Source organism: Camelus ferus, chromosome 15, assembly GCF_009834535.1.
Source record: "Camelus ferus isolate YT-003-E chromosome 15, BCGSAC_Cfer_1.0, whole genome shotgun sequence".
NCBI lineage: Eukaryota > Metazoa > Chordata > Mammalia > Artiodactyla > Camelidae > Camelus > Camelus ferus.
The window spans coordinates 46,117,965-46,137,783 of NC_045710.1; the positions used below are offsets into that span (position 1 = coordinate 46,117,965).

A 19,819-nucleotide genomic window follows, 5' to 3' on the forward strand; every position below is an offset into this window, starting at 1 on the left:
CTTTACTCCTTAACGCATCTTTACCCTCCCGAGACTAGCTGTATTAAGAGACTTTGTGTCTACTAAGAATGGCCGGGTCGCTCTCGGGAGAGTTGCTGTGGGAGTGCTCTGGCTCCGCCAGACAGATAACTTCAGTCTCTGGTAAGCGGAAACATTTTTTAAGGACTGAAAAAACAAGCACTCGTGCTTCAGGTTCTCTCCCTTGTCTGTGGAAGGTTGGGAGTCTTACTGGTGAAACAGTCCTTTCCCAGACGCCAGAGGTGGGGCTCCTACGCGCGGGATTCCGAGGCTGGGCTCAGCGCCCACCTCCGCCGGGCTCCCTCGAGCCGCACACGCTCCGCCCCTGCCACCTCCGCGCGTCTCATTGGCTAGGCCCCGAATCCGCCTCGGCACCTGACTGGCGGCTGCGCCTGTCTGTCTGCGCCGCGGGGACATTTCCGCATTGAGGGGGGCTGCTCCGAATGGAGGGGGAGGGGAGGTGTTTAGGAGAAAGCGGGGGCTTTGGGTGTCGGGATCCCGCAGCCAGGTGGACGGAGGGGGTCAGCAGCTGGACTGCAGCTACTAGCGGGGGTTTCGAGGTGTGCATGTGTGAGGGGAGCGGGGGAGAGAGAAGGGTGCCTCAGAGGTGACATTTCTCTCAGCCTGCGAGCCTTCTTCCCAGGGCGCCATAAACGCCCCCAATTTCCCAGCTGCTAAAGGAAAAGGAGGAAGGTGGGTCTCCGTGGCGGTTTGGGGAGGGGCCGGGAAGGGCTTCCCACCACTCCTTGGGCGGGTGTGTTTTCCTCTCCGAGGCGTGTAGAGCCCCTTCCCCTCACCCGCAGTGTGGTCCCGGAGGCCGAATTTGGGGTTCGAAAGAGCGCAGAGCAGAAGGGACTAGAATTTGTGAGGGGAGGGAAGGGCCCTCCGGGTTTCCTGGCTGTCGGACTCGGGGCCGCACACGGGTTCTCCCCTCGGAGAGGCGCCCTGGTGTCCGCTGCGGGGGAGGGGCGCCGGAGGCTTCGGCCCCTCGCGAGAAGGAGCGGCGGCAGGGTTGCTTGCTGCGGGGAGGCGCAGGGCTGGAGGCCCATGGCCGGCTCGCGCGCCAAATTCTTAGCGCCTCCTAGTCCCGGGATATTTATGGGCTGGTAGAAATGGTTGCATCGTCCCTCCTTGCCGGCTTCCTCCGCCTCCCGACCCCTGTTTGGGCGGGGGCCGCTGGTGACCGGGGTTTCCCGGGGAACCGGCCGGAGGCTGGACGGCAGCAAGGGGAGGGGGAGCTGGGGGCGCGGCCAGCCAGTGCCTGCTGCCGTCCAGCCCCGGAGGGCGTGGGGACCCGGGGGCGGTGGAGTAGCCGCTGTAGGTCCGCCTCTTTCATTGATGAAATTTAAGTTCGTGTGATTTTACCTTTTCCGGGAGTTTCCAGCTGGCCCTCATTTGTGTCAGGGGTGCCGTGTAGGCTGGAGTTTCAAGCCGACTCAGTCGCACCAAGTTTCTGTCTTTTGGCAGTGGAGGAGGTTTTCCTGGGTGTTTTTTTTTTTTTTTTTTTTTTCTTTGAGGCAGTTTCAGTCGCTTTGCATAAATACTCCCTTAAGTGGCCAAACCTAGGAAGAGGAGAAAGAACTCGTCGGTTGTTAAAGCAGGGGTGGAAGAGAGACCTGCCTTATAGCGTGACTCCTCTAGAAATTTAAATATATCTATATAAACGCTAGAGTACTTTAATAAATCCCTAAAATGTCCAGATTTGTACAAGGTAAGACACGCTTCTTCTTATCTCCCGGGTTGCTTTAGCAGTACCGAATTTGGGTACTGGCAGTAGAGAGGTTGGTGGGTGGTTTGGAAGTGGAAATGTTCATTTGAGATACTATTTGCGAAACCCTTTTCGTTAAATTGACATTTGAGCTGCTGGGTTGGCGTTTCAGATGCGTATAATTTATCACCCTGTACTCTGATGCGTATAGTTCTGCCTCCCTGAAATCAGGTTAGTAGCACTCTGGCTCCCCGGGATAGTGGCTGTAAATGATGGTAAAATAGGATTTTGGCTGTTGATTAATCCCTGTTCTCTCCTGGTCGGGGTCCAGGTAACTCTGTGGGTGCAGTCGGGAAGGGGAACTGAGAGGGCTGAGGAAAGGCAGGTGGGTTTTGCCAGGACTGTTGGGGAAGCTTTAGTGTTCTTAGCTTCTCCGTTTGTGTGTACGTGGTCTGAGTCTCAGATTCATTTATTGCGAAACCGGGAGTAGCTTGTAGAAGCTGGAGGTCATTTCAGCAGGAGAAATGACTTTGCTGCATTGCTGTGTTTATTTTTTTTCCTTCTTTGAAATCTGGAAAGATTATTAAGGTTTCTTTGAAATTTGAAAATTGCCCTCTAAATTCTACACGTGTGTTAAAACAGGTTCAGGGAATTCCTCTCACCAGAGTTAAGCAGTAACGTTGTGTGTGTGTATGTGTACACATTGAAATTGGTGCTACCTTAAACCTCTGACACCAGTTTGTAGCATACACTTGCCTTCTGGTATGCAAGTAAACCCTTTTCTTGCAGACCCCAGAGTGTGAAAGCTTCAGCCATCTTGCTGAACACACAGCTAATAAAGTTCATAACCACTTAATGTGACTCAGTAAATGTAGATGTACTTTAAAAAATTGTCAGTAATTGCCATCATTTGACTCTGAGCATAAAAATGCCCCAGTAGGTTTTACATCACTTTATTAACTTTCTTTGAGTTTTGTATAATAAAGAAATTTTGACTGTGTATTATTATGAAAACAGATGGGACACTTGTGTCTCCCTTTAGAAATAAGCTCAAAAATGTCACTCGTCATTAGACTTTCAAATTCATGTTATGCCTTGTATGTGGTGAGAGATGTTTCTTATGTTCTGATTGAATAAATGTCTTAGTCAAGAATAGAAAGTAGAGGTAACTGTTAGAAGTTTGCTGATTTTGTTACAACAACAAAATTCAGTGACCAGAAAGTCAGTATTGCAAGAATATGCTAGAGAAAAGGGGACAAGTCACTTCTCTTTAAAAGTTAATAGTATTAGTTAAACTCCAGGTGTTCCTTGTTGTTGTGCTTTAGCGTCGCTTACAGGGGTGATACGCATTAACTGATGTCACGTTCTTTGCTGTTAATGGCTAACTGTTTTCAGGATATTCAAAATCAAATGACAATACCTGTGTATGTTGTTATTCCTTTCTCTTGTCATCCACCTTTTAACAAAATAAGCTTTTTATCTTGGAATACTTTAAGATTTATTGAAAAAAAGTACATATATCAAAACTAAGAAATTATTGTAGGTACATGACTATTAACTACAGACTTATTCAGAATATTTTTCCATGATTCAATCCAGTGTCGCATTTAGTTGCCATCAAATTTTGCTCTAACTGGTAGTTTTCCTTTTAAATTGGCAGTTTTGCATGAAAAGAAGACGGCTCTCCCCTCACCGGAAAAAAATTTTTAACAGGATTTTGCGCCTGTTTATCATTGTTTAAATTTGTACTTCATGTGTAAACTCTCTCTATGTTTAGCTCTGCTGCTGTTATAAGTGATACCCCTCATTGGCTAGTAACTCTGCTGTCTCCACAGATCAGTTTTTAAGTGTAAGAGTTGGAATTTTGTTTTTGAATTTTTTGGTAGCAGATCAAATTGTTTGATCTTTGCTGTAGCATTTATTGATATTTCCAGTCATTGTCCCTTAGCTTGTGCCACTTCATAAGGAAAGATTGAACAAATATTAGGCCCCTTACCTATTTTCATATATTGTCTCATTAAGCTTCACAGGAGCCCTGAGAGGTAGTAGATTTTTATCATAACCTTACAGGTAAGGAAACTGAAGTATCTTACCCAAAGTTCACAGCTAGTAAGTGCTGAAATTCACAAGTAAAGGTTCTAAGCTTTTGTCCTTTCCAGTACCTTTTGTTGCCTCTTACATTAAAAACTTATCAGAAACAGTGGCTTCTTTCTCCAACTAGACTGTCAGTTCCCTGTGGGCAAAGATAATATTATATCCCTGGGGGAAATACGGTGTCTTGAAGTGGTGGGCTTAGTAGTTTAGCCTACATTTTTGGTTGTAGTTTATTAATAACACCTCTGACAGAAATGTTAAGGAAGATAAAAGGATGGCCCTAGGTTTGAATCCTGTTATTAACAGGTGGTCTTAGACACACAACTTTTCTGAACTTCAGTTTTTTCTTAAATAAACATTGAGTATTAATATTTATGCCACAGGGTTTTTGAGAGGCTGAAATGAAATGAATTATATGAATGTACTAGTCACATATTAGATGGCCAGTAAATTTAATTTTTCTTAAAATGGTGGCTTTTCAGATAGCATTGCCATCATAAGTATAACCACATGTCATCAACAGAAACAAGGCACTGATGATGGTCCTTTGTTTTCCTTTTCCAGGTTTGGTGTTCAGGCCTCTAGCAACTTGGGAGTTGAGATATATATATATATACACACACACATATATATATAAATATATATATAAAATATATTTAAGATATCTTATAAAAATATAAGATATATTTATATATATATATAAAAATATATATTTTTTTAAGTGTTGGAGTGGGAGGGGGAAAGCTTGAACAGTGATGTGAGTATACAGTTGGTGACAATTTTGTTTCAGTCTGGTCAAAAAAATCATTAGCTCTTAAAATATACGTTGCACTATATTGGGGTTTCTCATGCATCTCTTATGGTGGGCACTTGAAGTTCAGAAGATCTGGTTATTATACCTGCATGTTGTGCACACATGTTTTTGAATGTCCTGGAACCTGGTGTTGCTACACTTGGCTTAAATCTCTTCCTCCAAATCTTGGCAGTGTGCTTTATAGGAAAGCTGGGCATTTCCATTCTCAAGCACTTTGATTATCAAAAGTTATTAGGTAGAAATATTCAGTTACTAAAAATACTTAATGGTGATTGGCAGGAGAGTTCTCAGTATATATTCTTTGGCCAAAAGGAGGTTCAGCTTTTGGGCATCTCCCAAGTCTGTGTTCCTCAGGCACTTAGGATTCCTTCTTACAGGAAGGCTCTTTAGTGGAACTATAGCATAATTCCTTAGCTGATGCATTCTGCTCTCAGGTCACCTTCTGCCTGCCTGTGGAATTATATCTCCATTTGCTAGTTTTCTCCACCTCAGGGGTTGTTGCAGGGGGCCTAGTTATTCTAAATAAATGAGACTGCTAGGTGAGTGAGAAGGGGCCTCTTGTCACAGTTGGAGGTACCAGGGGTCATCAGCAGCTGTGACTTTTGCCAGGTTTGTCAATAGATGCCATTTGTGATTTTGCTTTTTAAAAGTTCTGAGCCACCGGGTAATCTCCCTGCATGATTTGAAATTTATAAATGGCACTGGGCCTATTGTCATCTTGCCAGCTAAGGCTGTTACATGCTTATGCTATAATATTAGAGGAACTTTTTTTGGAACTGTTTATCTAAATTATATAAAAATGTCCCTTAATATTCTTAAATTAAGATACTTATATTTCAAGAGAAGACATTTTAGTACCTTTGTGTCACTCAAAAAAGTATTAGAGGCCTGTCAACGTTTCTATTGGGATTCTTTTATTAAGACTTTTTAGTGATTCCTGTTTGGTAGATGGCAGCTCACCAGGAAGGATGAGCTGAGCTAATTATAACTGGAGGGGTCTCAGATGAATACAGGGATGAGATGCATTCTAGGGCCTAGTTGTGAGGGTCAGGCCTAAGCCTGGTTCTTCTCAAGTCCTAAGACCAAATTTAGCTTGTTGTTAATTATTTAAATGATTAGGATGTTTTCAGCCCAGGGGATTGTGGCATGGATTTGAGGCAGAACTAGAGGTAGCAAAGCAATGACTAATGCACACTCCTCATTTTTTAAAGATGTAGGTAAATTCATTATATTTCTAGAGAGGGATGTAGTTAAATTCAGAGTCACAATTATAAATGGAAAATTAAAAGAAATTCAGTGTTGAACTGATGAAAACTTTGACTTTTCCAACATGGATCTTGTAACCTCTATGGTTAAATTGTCTTTGTTCTTGTTAACTGGGTCTTTCTTCTAGTAAAATGGATGATTTTCATTTTTGGAAGCCTACTCAAGAAAAAAAGAAATTGACAAGGGATGTTAGAGAAATAAGGAATATTAACTGGTACACTTCTCAAAAGTGCCATTCTAATATGATAAATTGAGAAATAACTTTAAAAGGAAATTAGATGTTAATTTTGGACTGTAGGTGTTTTCTTGTATTATCACCTCATAGAGACCATTCTGTGTATTTATTTTTCTTCATAGAAAATTGTAGTGACTTTATGAATTGTAGTGACTTTAATTAAAATAATGGGATACTTAATTTGTGTGAGGAACATTAGTTAACCTAGTAATAAAAATGTTATGTAGTAATAAAAATATACTGTAGTTTTCTAGTTTCCACCAAGTTGAATTTGGTACTTTTTGTGGAAGTGCAGGTATTAGGAGTTCCCAGAAAGTCAAATATATCATTACTGAAAAGTTAATATAAACAAATATTTGAAAGTCAAACTAACTCTGGGTTATATGTAAAAATAAATGAGTTGACTGAATTAACTTTATGTAATATAATTCATTCTGATATCCAGAATTTATGCCAGTGGAGAAAATCCAGCAGTATTAGAATAAAATTGTGGGGGAGAGCCTCTGAGGGTTTGGGATTTAGTGAATGAGGAGATACGATTCACTTACCACACTTTTGTTTGCTTGGGATCTCTTTAGAAGCAGAATTCTTTTAAAGACAGGTTTCCTTTTGATACAGACTGAGTTTTTTTGTTTTTTTTTTTCCCTAAACTATCATATTTTGAACGTGGTGTAATAGTGTTTGAATTGTGGACATCTTGGTCTTGGGTAATTTGATTGTCCAGGGCATGGTGACTTTTAATTGTCTTAGGTCTCTAGAATTCTAATGCCAGGCATGCATCTTTCTATTAACAACTTATTAAGTTGTCTAAAGAAAATTAAACTTTATGTGTTTTTTGATTGGGCTTATGTGTTGGAAAGGGGATAATACTCCATTTGCAAACTGTTTCCCAATTCTCTTGACTGGTGGTGCAGGCATCTCCTTTAGTTTGTTGCAAAGTAATTGTCTGGGGCTCATATTTTTCCTCTGCCAACAGTCCCATTGTTTATTTCTTTCAGTCTTTGCCAAATGAAATCGATTGTGCCCCAAACCATTTTGACAATTAAGGATTGTTTTTGAGAACCATGGAGAAATTGGCTGTGTTGTCTTAGTTAACATAAATAAACAACAAAATGTTTTGTTTTCCAAGCCATTGCTAGATATTTGTTGGATTTTTCTTATGTAAACCAGGAGAGTTCCCAGTTTTTCTGTGACTTTTACTTAGATCTTTAAAATACCCCACTATTGATTGTATTCATGTATATGAAATAGTCACATTATGCTTAGTCTACTTTTTCATTTGTTAATCACCAAATTGTAAGAAATACTATTCTAGGGACACTCACTTTAACAATAGTTCCACTTACTCTTTGGTTTGACCACAAAGGTAATTTAAGTTTGTGTTTTCCTTTGGTTGCTGCCCTGGCAAAGAAAGGCTGATGTGATTTTTCGTTTATGTTATAACCCTGCATACAATTTTAAAACTTCCAAAGAGTGCAGGAAAACAGAAGAACGAAGTATTGTGGGTTCATTTATGCCAATGGTAAAATGCTTAGCCCTGGTAATAAAATATTTATAGAGTGCATAAAAGCTTTCTTCGATTTTTCATTGCCCAGAAAATAAACAATATAGAAGGAAAAGTTGTAGAGCGTAAGAGAATGCTTATCCTGATATGTAGTTTTCACCTCACATAATAACCTCACTTAATAGACATGTTTCAGTTTTGGCCAGTTTTCATTCCAATTTGGTGGCATACAGCTGGGAGGTGGTAAGCTGGGTAAATGCACTGTAACAGAGAAGGGGGAGAACTTCCTCCAGGAATGAGAAGCAGGGCACCAGGCAGCAGGTTTGGATCCCTGCGTGGCACTGCCCTTGTGTCGCTAGGCAAGTCAGCATCTCTAGCCCCTGTTTCATCTCCAAGATAAGAGAATTGGACTCACTGACCTTAAAGCCTTTCCAAGGGCAAAATTTTTACCTCAGTGCACATATATCAAATTACAGGGCAGGCCTGTCAAATCATGTTTTGGTCCTTGATGATGATTTTATGTTATATTCCTTTTCTCTACTCTCAAAAAATGGGTGTGATAGGCCCTTTGGCCTCTTTATTATCCATTAAACTTAATGCAGAATGATACTATTTAACTAGTTGATACATCTCCTGAATGTTCTGTTTTCTAGAATTAATATTTTCTGTTTGTTTTAATTTTAAGAGCTACTTTGTTGTATGAAAGCAAGGTTAGTCTTAATAATTAATGAGAAGTCTGGTTTATGTATGAATTCTAACAGTTAAAACATTTTTTTATGCAAGCAGCACATGATTAGCAAAAATATTTTTTTCTTTTCCATTATGGTTTATTACAGGATATTGAATATAGTTCCCTGTGCTATATGGTAGGACTTTGTTGTTTATTTTATATATAGTAGTTTGTATCTGCTGATCCCAAACTCCTAATTTAAAAATCTTGATTCTCAAGTAGCTCTGCATATTCAGTGCTAGAACAGTTCTCAGAAGTCTGGTACCTTTTTATTTTTGTTAATCAAAAATCATTTATTAAGCATTCATATGGCTGTTATCTGTGCAGGTGTTACGATGTTCATGGCTGAGTCATTTAAAAGTCTCTGTAAATGTAAACAGCCATACTATAGTTTACAATCTAAAATAATGAATAGTCAATATTGGCTTTAATACTGAAAGATCACATAAAATTGTATAAGAGCAACTAATTGATTTTTCTTTGATTGAATGACAGCAACTTTATTTTTCCATATTTTTCCTTAATTAAGCTAAATTTAAATATATACATTACCCAGTTTTGTTTCATCTCAAAAGTTAATGGAAACATTATGCTGACATTTATACAGGATAATACAAATTGAAAGGAAATTTAGAGGTCATTTTGCCTAGACTACCTACCAGTTTGGAATTTCTTTGACCACATCCCTGATACTTGACTGATTAATGAGCCTCTATTTAAGAAGCCTTAGAGACTTCAAGTACTGAAGACACAGTCCATAGTTTTCTTAGCCTTGCTTCTCCATGACCAGAAGTCATGGCTCTTGGACGCTTACTCTTTGACCTTATCAGGTACTACCTCCACTAGACTGAACTCTACCTGCTTTATCTATACCCAGCATGTAGCTGTGTCATAACAGGCTCTTACTCATTGATGAAATAAACATTGCTTGAGTATCTACTGTGTCTCAAGCTCTGTTTTATGAACACATTGGGAATACAGGAATGAGCAAAATAGTCATGATATATTCTCGGGTATTGTTGGGTAAGATATACATTTAATAAATTTTAGAAAGTATTATGAAAGGAAGTTCCAAGGATCTACCATGTGAGCATGTAATGGGCAACCTTGTGTAGTTTAGAAAGATTTCTAGAAGGAGATACATTTAGACTGAACTCTGACAATTGATGTATTAGTGGCCGGTCAAACCACTACTATGAGAAGTTAAGTCTTGATCTCTAGTTTATTTACACATTATCAGTCGGGTACCTGTACTGTGCCAGGTGTTGAGATAGATGTTGGAAAAAGAAAGTTGAATAACATTATATGGCTGTGCCCTTAAATTGTTGCAGACAGACATCTAAGCAAAGAATTAAAGTTTTAGGGTGTTTGATATAGTACAGAGGCAGGAGTGATTTAAACTTCCATATAACAGATTTGTGATAGAAAGGAAGTCTTTGAATGTCTGTCACCTAGAACACTAGGAGTGCCACCCCCACAATAGCAGGTGCTATTCAATCTCGAATTTGAGCGTTTGGAGGCTAAGGTATTGAATGATTCTCATGATTTTGGAATTCACAACTGGGCCATTAATTTCTATTTTCTTCTCATTTCTGCCTGCCTTTCTCTAAAAGTGTTGGATGACACTTGAGATAATGTGTTTTGGAATAGTCTTATTAGTTAGGATGCTTTTAATTTCATGGAGCAGAAAAATACCAGCTCAGTTAGCTTAAAAACTGAGGGACTTGTATCACATGATTCTTGAAGTAAGATATTCCAAGGTTGATTAATTCAGTACAAAGACTGCATCAGTCTTTTCTTCCTTCTGCTCTGCTGCCTTAATCTTGGGTCAGCTTCCTTCAAGGTCACCAGATGGCAGAAGAAACTGAAGGTGAGGGGTGGACACATACTCATTATATTCCAGGGAAAAGGTACTATTTCTTCTCATGTGTCTCTTTTCAGTGACAAAAGCCTTTCTCCAAAGTCCTTTGGCAAACTATACCCTTGTTGCTCACTGGTAGAATCGTATTGTTTCCCATTTAAACCAATCCCTGGGAAGGCTTTAGACTAATCTGGGCCTGATGCCATCTCTGAAGCACATGTGCTTGGGTGGAGGATAGGTGACAGAATAGCGTAGGGGTAGGAAGAAGAATGATGTGTGTGGCTGCTACTAACATGTTCAGACAAATGGAGTATAATCTATATCAGAGCTACTCAAGGCAATACTAGAAGCATTCACTTAGAAGAAATGCATATTCTTCTCACTTCGGACCCACTGAGTCAGAATCTCTAGGAGCTGCCTAGGAATCTGAGTTTTAAACAAGCCCTCGAGAAGATCTGTATGCATATTAAGTTTAGAAACACTTTTGAAAAGTCACAAATAGAGTAGGAACTTGCCACCTTCAGGCGTTCTGCTTTAGCACTTTCATGAGCTTTGCTTACTCAAGAAGTGCTTAAGCTTGGTTTTTAAGATGTGCCTGGCTAAGGAATTTGTATTTGCTTCCCATCAAATGAGGAAGAGAAGAAATATGATTGGAGTTGCAGTTTAGGGGAACCAGTCCATTCTGCTTGGTACCACCAGGTAGAGTGAGAGGTGGGCCAACTAGTTAGAAAGCTGTTGTCGTCATGACCAGGAGAGTGAAAATGAGAGGGAAATTAAGGTAGCAGCAGTGGTAATGGAAAGCAATGAATGTAATGGCGATTCAATTAAGAGGTTTGGTATTGGAGTGGATGTAACGTGAGGGCAAAGGAGGGAAGAGCCAACTGTGACTGAGATTTCTAGGTCACCTAGGAGTGACTAGGAGAATGTTAATACTGTGGGGGGTGGGAAAGGGAGGAGCAGGCAGCGAGATGAATTTAGTTTAGATGGTGAGTTTTGTTTTGGGCATGTCGAGTTTGAGGTACCTAGCTAGGTATCCATGTGCAAAAGGTCTAGAAGGTGGTAGGGAATACGAGCCTGGTGCTCAGGAAAAAAGATCAGAATGAGAGACACACATTTGGAAGTTACCAGTAAGGAGATTGATAAGGGAATAATTGAGGGGGGAAATGGTCTGGGGACAGAATCTTAGGAAACCAAGGAGTAGGAGAAGAATGGAGTATTCTGTTATGGAAACTGAGGCATGGTTAGACATAGGGTAATATTGGGTCGTTGAGTACAAAGAAGAGCTTTTCTAGGAGGACTGTTCACAAATAACTGAGTTTAAAGGACCGCAGTAAGAGCCCAAGAGAGGCTGACTAGTCTTAATTTGTCATAAATCTGGTCAGCATATGTCCTCAGCTTTAGTCATGGTTATTTCCAGTTGCCCCTATGCTCTTAGAGTTTTATACTTAATTGGGTCACAAGTCATTTCCTGGTTTAAGATTAAGTGAGATCTCCAATCCTTTGACTTTGGTTACCTGTCAGTTTGGGTTTCCAAGGAAGGTTGGGACTGATGAGATCTCATGAGTGGTGGGAGGTGGCCTGGGGGGGACTCCCCCCAGTCTTTGTTGCACTCAGTGTTCTCTCTGGCCTGTACATCGTGAGGCTGGCTTTCCACTCTGGAATGTTGTTTTATTTGTGCCAGTGTCAGGGTGTCAGGGAAGGGTGTTATGTATACTTCTCAGTTGCTAAAAAGGATAAAATGAAATAAATACCCTGAATAAAGAAATGAAAGCAGTCACTTGTTAGATTGAATGTCTCCTACTTCTGATTCTATTGTTTTCTTCCTCCTCTCCTCCATTCTCCCTTTTTTTGGCTCCAGTTGGATAGGGGAAAGTCCATGATGTTGAAATTTTATTTCTTGTGACTAGGAAGGAGTTAGGAAATTGGCATAGGGGAAAAACTTCTTAAAAAAAAAAAGCTACTGCTTGTTCTATCCCAAATTGACTAAATTGTAATTAAATCAACTAAGACAATTCTAATAAACCCAGTTTTATGTGGTAGGGAGCTTTCTGTCTGTTCCATTGGGCATAAGAAGACATTCTGATGAGAATGCTTTTGGAGGAGGGTGTTATTTGGGGATTTTGTGCCAAAGATTAAAGAGAGCCAGATAGGAGGCAAAAATGAGCAGGATATTTCTACCTCAGTGAGGTGGAGTTGGACTCAGAATAAACTGGCTTTGCTTCCAGCATTAGCCTGCTTCTGTGACCTTGGGTAAGTCATTTAACTTTTCAGCCTCAGTTTCTTCATCTGTAAAATGTTGAGGGTAGTTAAAATGCTCCCTCTCATCTCGAAAAATGTTTTGATTTATGACTGAGGTAATGAAATGTTTGATTCCTAAAACACTGTGTAAATTAGAGGGGAATCAATTCTCTATTGCTAGGAAGTAAGGAGGGACAGACCATCTTAGGAGGTTAGAAATCTTGCATTATTCAATGGATTCTTTAATTGACCTTCCATTAGAAACACAGCTGCCATTGCCAGAAGTGTAACTTGAGAACGTTAAGTCCAAGAAAGCTTCTAAGTTCTGTACTTCTTTTCCTATCAGAAATTCCAGACTTTTCTTAAAAAATTCAGGATGGATAAAGAAGGTCACCATAAAGGGAAATGGTTTCTAGCACTGTGCTTCCTAGTCTGTGCAGGTGCTTAAGATAGACTCTTTTCTTGATTAAGCATACTTCGTTATTCTTGAAAATTCTTTATTCCTTAAAAACCCTTCCTTATTCTTTAATCACTTAAAATCAGAACTTCACAGTAGCACTTTGCCCAGGGGAAGTGGAAGGAACCAGCAATGGAAAGGACGGAAGAAGCTTGTTGGAAGCAACGTTCTTTTGTTGTAAAAGCTGTTCAATTTGTAGAGGGATAGAAGGAATACAGATTGTTCTTCATTTGCATTTGGTGCTGTATCAGACAAATGAGAGGAATAAAGGTTAGGAATATTGCACAACTTCAGTTTGAATCTTTGTCTGAGTTCTTTTTGAATTTGTGTTTGAAGGTTAGACCTGCCGCAGCTGGCAAAGATCTCATGTAGTATTAAATGTGAGTCTTTCAGGCAGTCTTTCTTTGCTTGTCTTTGTAGGGAGGTTAGTGACATGGGCTCTGTGCATTTTGACCTTAAATTGTACATTGATAGGCTATTGTTCTGCAGAGGGAGTCTAAAGATTGGACTTTTTTTGGACTGTTCTCATGTCTCAGACAGTTACTGTAGTTATTCTGAAACTTTGTAGTTTCATTTAGTTTTATCTCACTTTTGGTATTTGCCCAGAATGTAAGTTAAATGTTTTCATCACTGTTTTGTAGGAATGTGACCGTGCATGCTGGCATTAAAGATCTAACTTCAACAAAGCAGCAAATCTTACAGATCTTTTTGATTCTAAGAAAAAATTTATTTTAAAGTCATTATATAGTTATTTCTTGATGTATTTTTATCCATCCATGTCACAGAGAATCAAACAATTCATGTGTTCGAGGTTTGAGTTAGTATATTTTTCTGCCAGATTACTTCCTAAACATTAATATGGGAATTGGCTTAAAGATCGGGGGAGAGTTATCACAGTTATACATGGGGTGACAGGGTGTGGGACTTAACCTGTGACAAATTTTAAATTAAAGCTGTTAGCCAAGGGATGGCATGTATGTTTGATGTCTAGTTTAAAATGTTCTGTAGGAATTTTTAATTACCTGTTATAGTTACACCAACATGCTCATCCATTGTCATCATTTTTCACAGATTATAATCAAATTGCTACTTACTAGTTGAAACTATATCTTCAGGTTGTTTATGGAACATGAACATGAGTGTTTCTTTTGTTTCTTAGCTCACAAAGAAGTTATTTATGAACCACAGTTTGGGTCATTTTGATATTTTACTGGAATCCATAAACTACCTTTAAAAAGAGCACAGTTAGAAAACTATGTTAGGTTTAGATTAGATTGTGTGCTTTCACCAAATTCTCTTTTTTCCTGTTGGATTTCAATATGATGGAAACTATAAATTTTTTTTTGAAGAGCTGTGTTAAATGTCTCATTTGTTAGCATTTTTAGATGTTTGGAAGAGTCTGTCTACATTAAATAAATTGCCTCAGGAGTTATATATTTACCAATTTTTAAAGTAATTGACTCATTTCTGCCCTCAGAAACATCTTAAAAATATTGATTATAACTTTTAATTCTGTCTTTGTTTCCTTCTACCCATAACAATGAAGATAACAAATGAAGGAATTTATGATATAAGGGAGTGTTTCTAGCTATATTGAAATGTGATTTTGCTAATTAACCAACATTTGTAGAACTAATTACCTATCAAATGAAATGTTTGAACATAAGCTTCAAAAATACATTTATAAAATTGAGTTATGTATTGAAGATAAGGGAGGGTGAACAATAATCTGATTGTTCTTTATTTTATAAGAAGTAGACAGGGTAATTGCTGCCTAGATGACAAAGTGTGTTAAAACAACCTGTGTTGGCATTTTCCCCCCAAGGTACTTGGGCCTGGGATGCTTTATTTTTCTGTATGTTTCTATTTTTGTTTCCATCTAACAGGCATTTCTGTCACTTTTAGTGAGGTTTATCTGTCACAGAGGTGCCCAGCTGTGCCAGAAGTCTTGATAGTCTTGTCCAACACAGATAAGCATTGAAAAGTCTTGGCTGAAATTGGGGACCAGAAGCAGGGAGATGACCCTGTGCTCTTTTCCTTAAAATGAAAATGCAAAGTGCCTGGAAAGTAGACGCACTTTGGAACTGCCACTGTCTCTCAAGGGGTTCTTCTTTCGTGAGGAATATGAACTGGTGTGGCTCCTTTTCTAAAATGGAAAGAATTTCTTAATTTTTTTGTCTGGCCTGGAGGAGAGAGGAGTCTTCTGCTTCAGTTGCCAAATCCCTTCAGTTTTCTTATGAGGCAGCAGTTCCATAAGGGCATATACCGTGAAACATGCCCTTATTAACAGTATTCCAATTGTTCTCTTTTTTTCCCCCAGCTTTGATGTCTGGGAGGGAAACATTAGTATAGATGGAACTATATGCTCAAATGAAGATTAATCCTTTTACTTCCACCCACCCCCATCTCCCCCCCAGTGTTTAGTATTGTAATAATATACTAGTAAAGCATATAGATGTAGCAGACAGTCAGATTTGAGCCTATTTGATTATCTGGTCCCAGCTAGTTGAGACTGCTGAAATCCTGCTGCAGGATGATGGGACCAGAGGACAGAGCCTTTTCATTTGCTGGCACACCAGAAATAAATCAGTTGTGGCTTACCAGCTGTTTGAATGGCTGTCTGAGTTTTCAGTTTGTGGTTTTGTATTTTTGTTTTAAGATCTTAGCAAAGCGATGTCTCAAGATGGCGCTTCTCAGTTCCAAGAAGTCATTCGACAAGAGTTAGAATTATCTGTGAAAAAGGAACTGGAAAAGATACTCACCACAGCACCATCACATGAGTTTGAGGTAAGGACCATACACTATTTTTCGCTTTCATACATCTACATGCCGAGTTGTTATTGCTGCTACTGATCATCCAGCCTGAAATAGCATAAGGTGTAATGATACATTTTAAAAATTAGAATTGCTTAATAATTAAGCATTTTCAACATTTGCCCACTATAAAACCATTGCCCTTTTTTTTATTCTAGAAGTTTCTAAAGTCTAAAAGAATCAGAACAAAATTACAATTTATTCTGTTTTGACTTCACTGGGTGGAGAAATGGATACAAGTGTTCAGTTAAAATTGTGAGAAGTTAATTTATCAGCCTTATATTCTACATGCCTTTTCCAAAGAGCGAATTCGAATAGAACTGTCTGCTACTCTGACAGCTATGATAGAGGCTTCCCAGAAAACGTAGATGTTTACTTTTCTACTTATAAATCAGTAGATTATCCTTTTCATTTTCAAATTTTAATATGTACTCAGTGTATTGAGGTTAGCTGTTTTTTGTTTCTTTTTGTTTTTTTGGTGAAGATTAATCTTCAGTTAAAACGAGGAGAGAAATACATTGTTGAGTAAATGTAGAGAACCAGTTGGAATTCCCATGGACCAGATGGTGTTCAGATTATGTGATGCTGGTGGGAGATGGGGAGATTGTTTGTATTCCTTTAAGTATGGTTCCTATTAGCTTTTCTTCCTCTTTAGTTTTAAATTGGGGTGTAAAAATTCTCTGTTCTACTCGATATTCTAAAGATATAAGAATTTCACTGAAAGATATTTTAAATGTATGTGTATTTTAAAAAAATCAAATATTAAGTAGTTATAACAATGACTTCTGTTCTCACAGCACACTAAAAAAGACCTTGATGGATTTCGGAAGCTATTTCATAGATTTTTGCAAGAAAAGGGACCTTCTGTGGATTGGGGGAAAATCCAGAGACCTCCAGAAGATTCAGTAAGTTTTGGATAAAATATGGGAAATTTTAAGGTCATGTTAGACACTGTTTTAGCTTTGGGGGTAGGGTACTGTAGGGTGCCTGTTAGGAACCATCACTCCAGACATTGAAACTACAGAATTGGCCATCTACTGCTTTCCCTTCTGTTAGGCCCATCGATCCAGTCCTGCAGAGGACTTATGGAAGTCTAATCTCCCTGTAACACTACCCCATAACTTAACTTCCTTGAATGTGAGGCAGTTCTTTTGCTCAGACACAGGCAAGAGCTTCGTTATGTTCTGTTCTTCCTTTTTATCTCTAAACTGTCTGATTTCTCATTGCCTGTAGGGTCATGTACAGACATTGTCAGCTACTTAAAGCTCTCTCTATGCTTTCTGCCCATCTTTATAGCTGTATTTCTCTTGTCTGCCTTACTTGACCCATCCTAGCATTCCCTTCACACACATGATATTTCCCTGCTTTTAGACTTCTGTGTATATTGTTTCCTTGGAATGCCATGATCTCGTCACCTGTCAAAATCCTGCTCATTCTTTGAGGCTTAGTCCAAATGCCTCCATCTCTGGCATTAACCTCTGGCAGAGTGCTGCACTGAAGAGTAGTGCAGTAGTATCAGAGGTTCATATTGTAGCTCTGCTGATTTTGAGCTTTGTGTAAAATGAGAAAAACACCAGGTGCTTTTTGCACTTCACAGGGTTGTTATGAGACTATTCAGAAACACGGAGACATGTTAAACTGTGAAACATTTTGCAGATGTTTATGTTTATTTCTATCCTGATGTGGTTCTTAGCCAGCCTGATTAGTAGTAGTTGTTTGTTTGTAGTAGTTGTTTGTATTCATGCACTGTCTTCTACTAGTCTTTGAGGCCAGGAGAACATTTGTCCTGAGTTGAATGATTGATCTAAGTGAAGTGATTATTTCAGGGACAGGTTTTGTTAACACACTGACCTTTCTTACCTTTCCTGTCAGCAGTTTTGATCTCTGTTGCTTGTAGCACTTTTCACTACAGGTGGAAAAGACTCGATAGAGTGGAATAGATAGTTTATCTCTTATGTATCTATAATCTTAGATAATCTAATATTAGTTTGAAAACAGGGCTGTTTTGAGCAGGAGTTTGGCAAGCTACTGCCTGAAAGCTATAGCACTGCTTGTGTTTGTAAAGTCTTACTGGAATGTAACTGCATGCATTCATTTATACACTGTCTCTGAGCTGATGGAGTCCCTCATACTTTTTCCTGATAAAAAAATCTTAGTTTCTGATGAGGAGTACTTTTATTCCTATATGTGAAAAATGTCTTTCAGCTGTTAAACTTTCAAAAATTATAAATTACATGTTCATGGTAAAAAAGAAAATAAACAAGCAAAAAAAAAAATCCCACCTAAGCATTCACTTTGAAGTGTTGAACTTAAAATTCATCTTGTCTATAATGCTTGTCAATTGTAGTGTGCATTTTTTTTAGGGTCTTCTATTTTAGTCTTTGATTTCCTTGGCCCTAGTGAATGTATTGTGATTTATTTTTCTGTTTTTAAATGGTATGGTTAATAACATTTTCTCCTGAAAAATTAATAGGAGAAATCTTCTGGAGCGGTATGTAATTTAAAAAAGGAACTAGTTGTAAATTCAGTCAGATTAAAAAAATAATGTTTAGGAGCAGGCCAAAAACTATAATAAAAAATTTAGGTGTTGTGTATTACCCCACTTTAAATACTTAATAATGTTGCTAGGAATTTATTCCTAGTTGAAATAACCTCACTCTTCTAATTAATAACAGACCTGGGTATAAAGGTATGATTTTCTACTTAATTCTTGCAGACCTAGGAATTTTTTTTCTCCTAGCAAACTTAACCTTTTGATGATACAGCCTACCTTGAAGGAAGGCACACAGATTTGTTACTTTCAATATATTTTAAGATTCAAGAATCTACTTTGCCAAAGGAGAAATCTGCCTTTGTGTGTTTTGAGAGAAGATTATGGTATATATATGGTAGGATTTCTTGGAGTGGGGATTGGAGAGTAGGAAAGGAAGGGAGTAGAGGAATCAGAACTACTGTGGATTTTTCCAGTTCAGCACCACCATTTCCAACAAGGTCCTGACAAATCCCCTGATAGTTACTGATAGGAATGCTGAATTGATACAGGAAAAAAAAAAAAGAATACAAATAGAAAATAAAATTCTATATATAATTGATTTGATGAAGTATTTTTCTGTTTATAAAAGTATGTCATCATTAAAATATGTTTTTATTTTGAAGCCTAGGTTTTGAGCATCTTTTAAAAAATGTGTTTATAATCCCATGTGCCCCTAATGTTGAAGGTTTTGAAATGCAGAGTGCAGAGGCAAAAATAAGTTTGCTCTTTTAACCATGGGCTTCTTGAGGGCACAAATGTGTCTTATATTCTGTATGTTAACAGCTTTTGTAAATAGTTCTGAGACTACAAATCATGATTAGTGTTAATTCACCTTTCTTCCCTTATATTCCTCCAGCTCCCTCCCTCCCCACCCTCCCCCTCTGTGCCCACAGGTTATAGAGGTCTCTAGTTATAGAGATTATATAGAGATCAGTTTTTCTTTCAAAACACAACATTCTTCAGTAAACATAGGTTTTTATTTTTTAAATGCAGGTAATAGAAAAATTTCTTTTCTGTTAAGAGAATAAAGTGAGGGAATAGTCATTTAGAGTGATATTTCTCAGGTGAACCTTGCATCAAAGGTGTGCACATTGTCTTAACAAAGAATCTATATTTTTGTGTAAGAGTTGGCCACCTTGTTTTCTAAATAAAGTTTTATCAGAACATATATTCATTTACATATTGTCTACAGCTGTTGAATAGTTGCAATCAAGACCATGTGGCCTAAAAACCCCAACATAGTTCCTTTCTGGCCCTTTTCGGAAAAAGTTTATTGACCCCATTTTAGTGTATTTATTTTCAGACGATCTTCAGTATTTTTCTTGACTTCTTTGGTCCTCAGAATACTGATCTCAAAAGCCTTTTTCAATTCAGATGATTACACTTCAGGTAAAACTGCTTTTTCATAACTATTAGATTGGAGAATATACGCCTAGGTAGACACTGAAATTTTGTGTTATCAAGTTTGATTACACTTGCCTACTGTGTTGCATACTTCTTTTAGCTCTGTCAGTGAGTGTGTATGTATATATATATCATATATATAT

The 19,819-nt window shown here is 38.4% G+C and overlaps 1 protein-coding gene across 3 annotated transcripts in view; it reads left to right on the plus strand.

Moving 5' to 3' along the window:
- The first annotated feature begins 447 nt into the window (after positions 1-447).
- The window catches only part of UGP2 (UDP-glucose pyrophosphorylase 2), a 48,992-nt gene continuing 29,620 nt past the window's right edge, over positions 448-19,819 (plus strand). The window contains exons 1-3 of one of the 3 annotated variants that reach the window (XM_032497666.1): positions 448-711; positions 15,585-15,712; positions 16,537-16,644. In XM_032497666.1, coding sequence (XP_032353557.1) covers positions 15,599-15,712; positions 16,537-16,644 — 222 coding nt within the window. In that variant the 5' untranslated portion in view covers positions 448-711; positions 15,585-15,598. Of the gene's footprint in view, positions 712-1,370; positions 1,730-1,979; positions 2,058-15,584; positions 15,713-16,536; positions 16,645-19,819 lie in introns of those variants that run through there. The other 2 variants (XM_032497665.1, XM_032497667.1) reach the window with 2 other exon arrangements.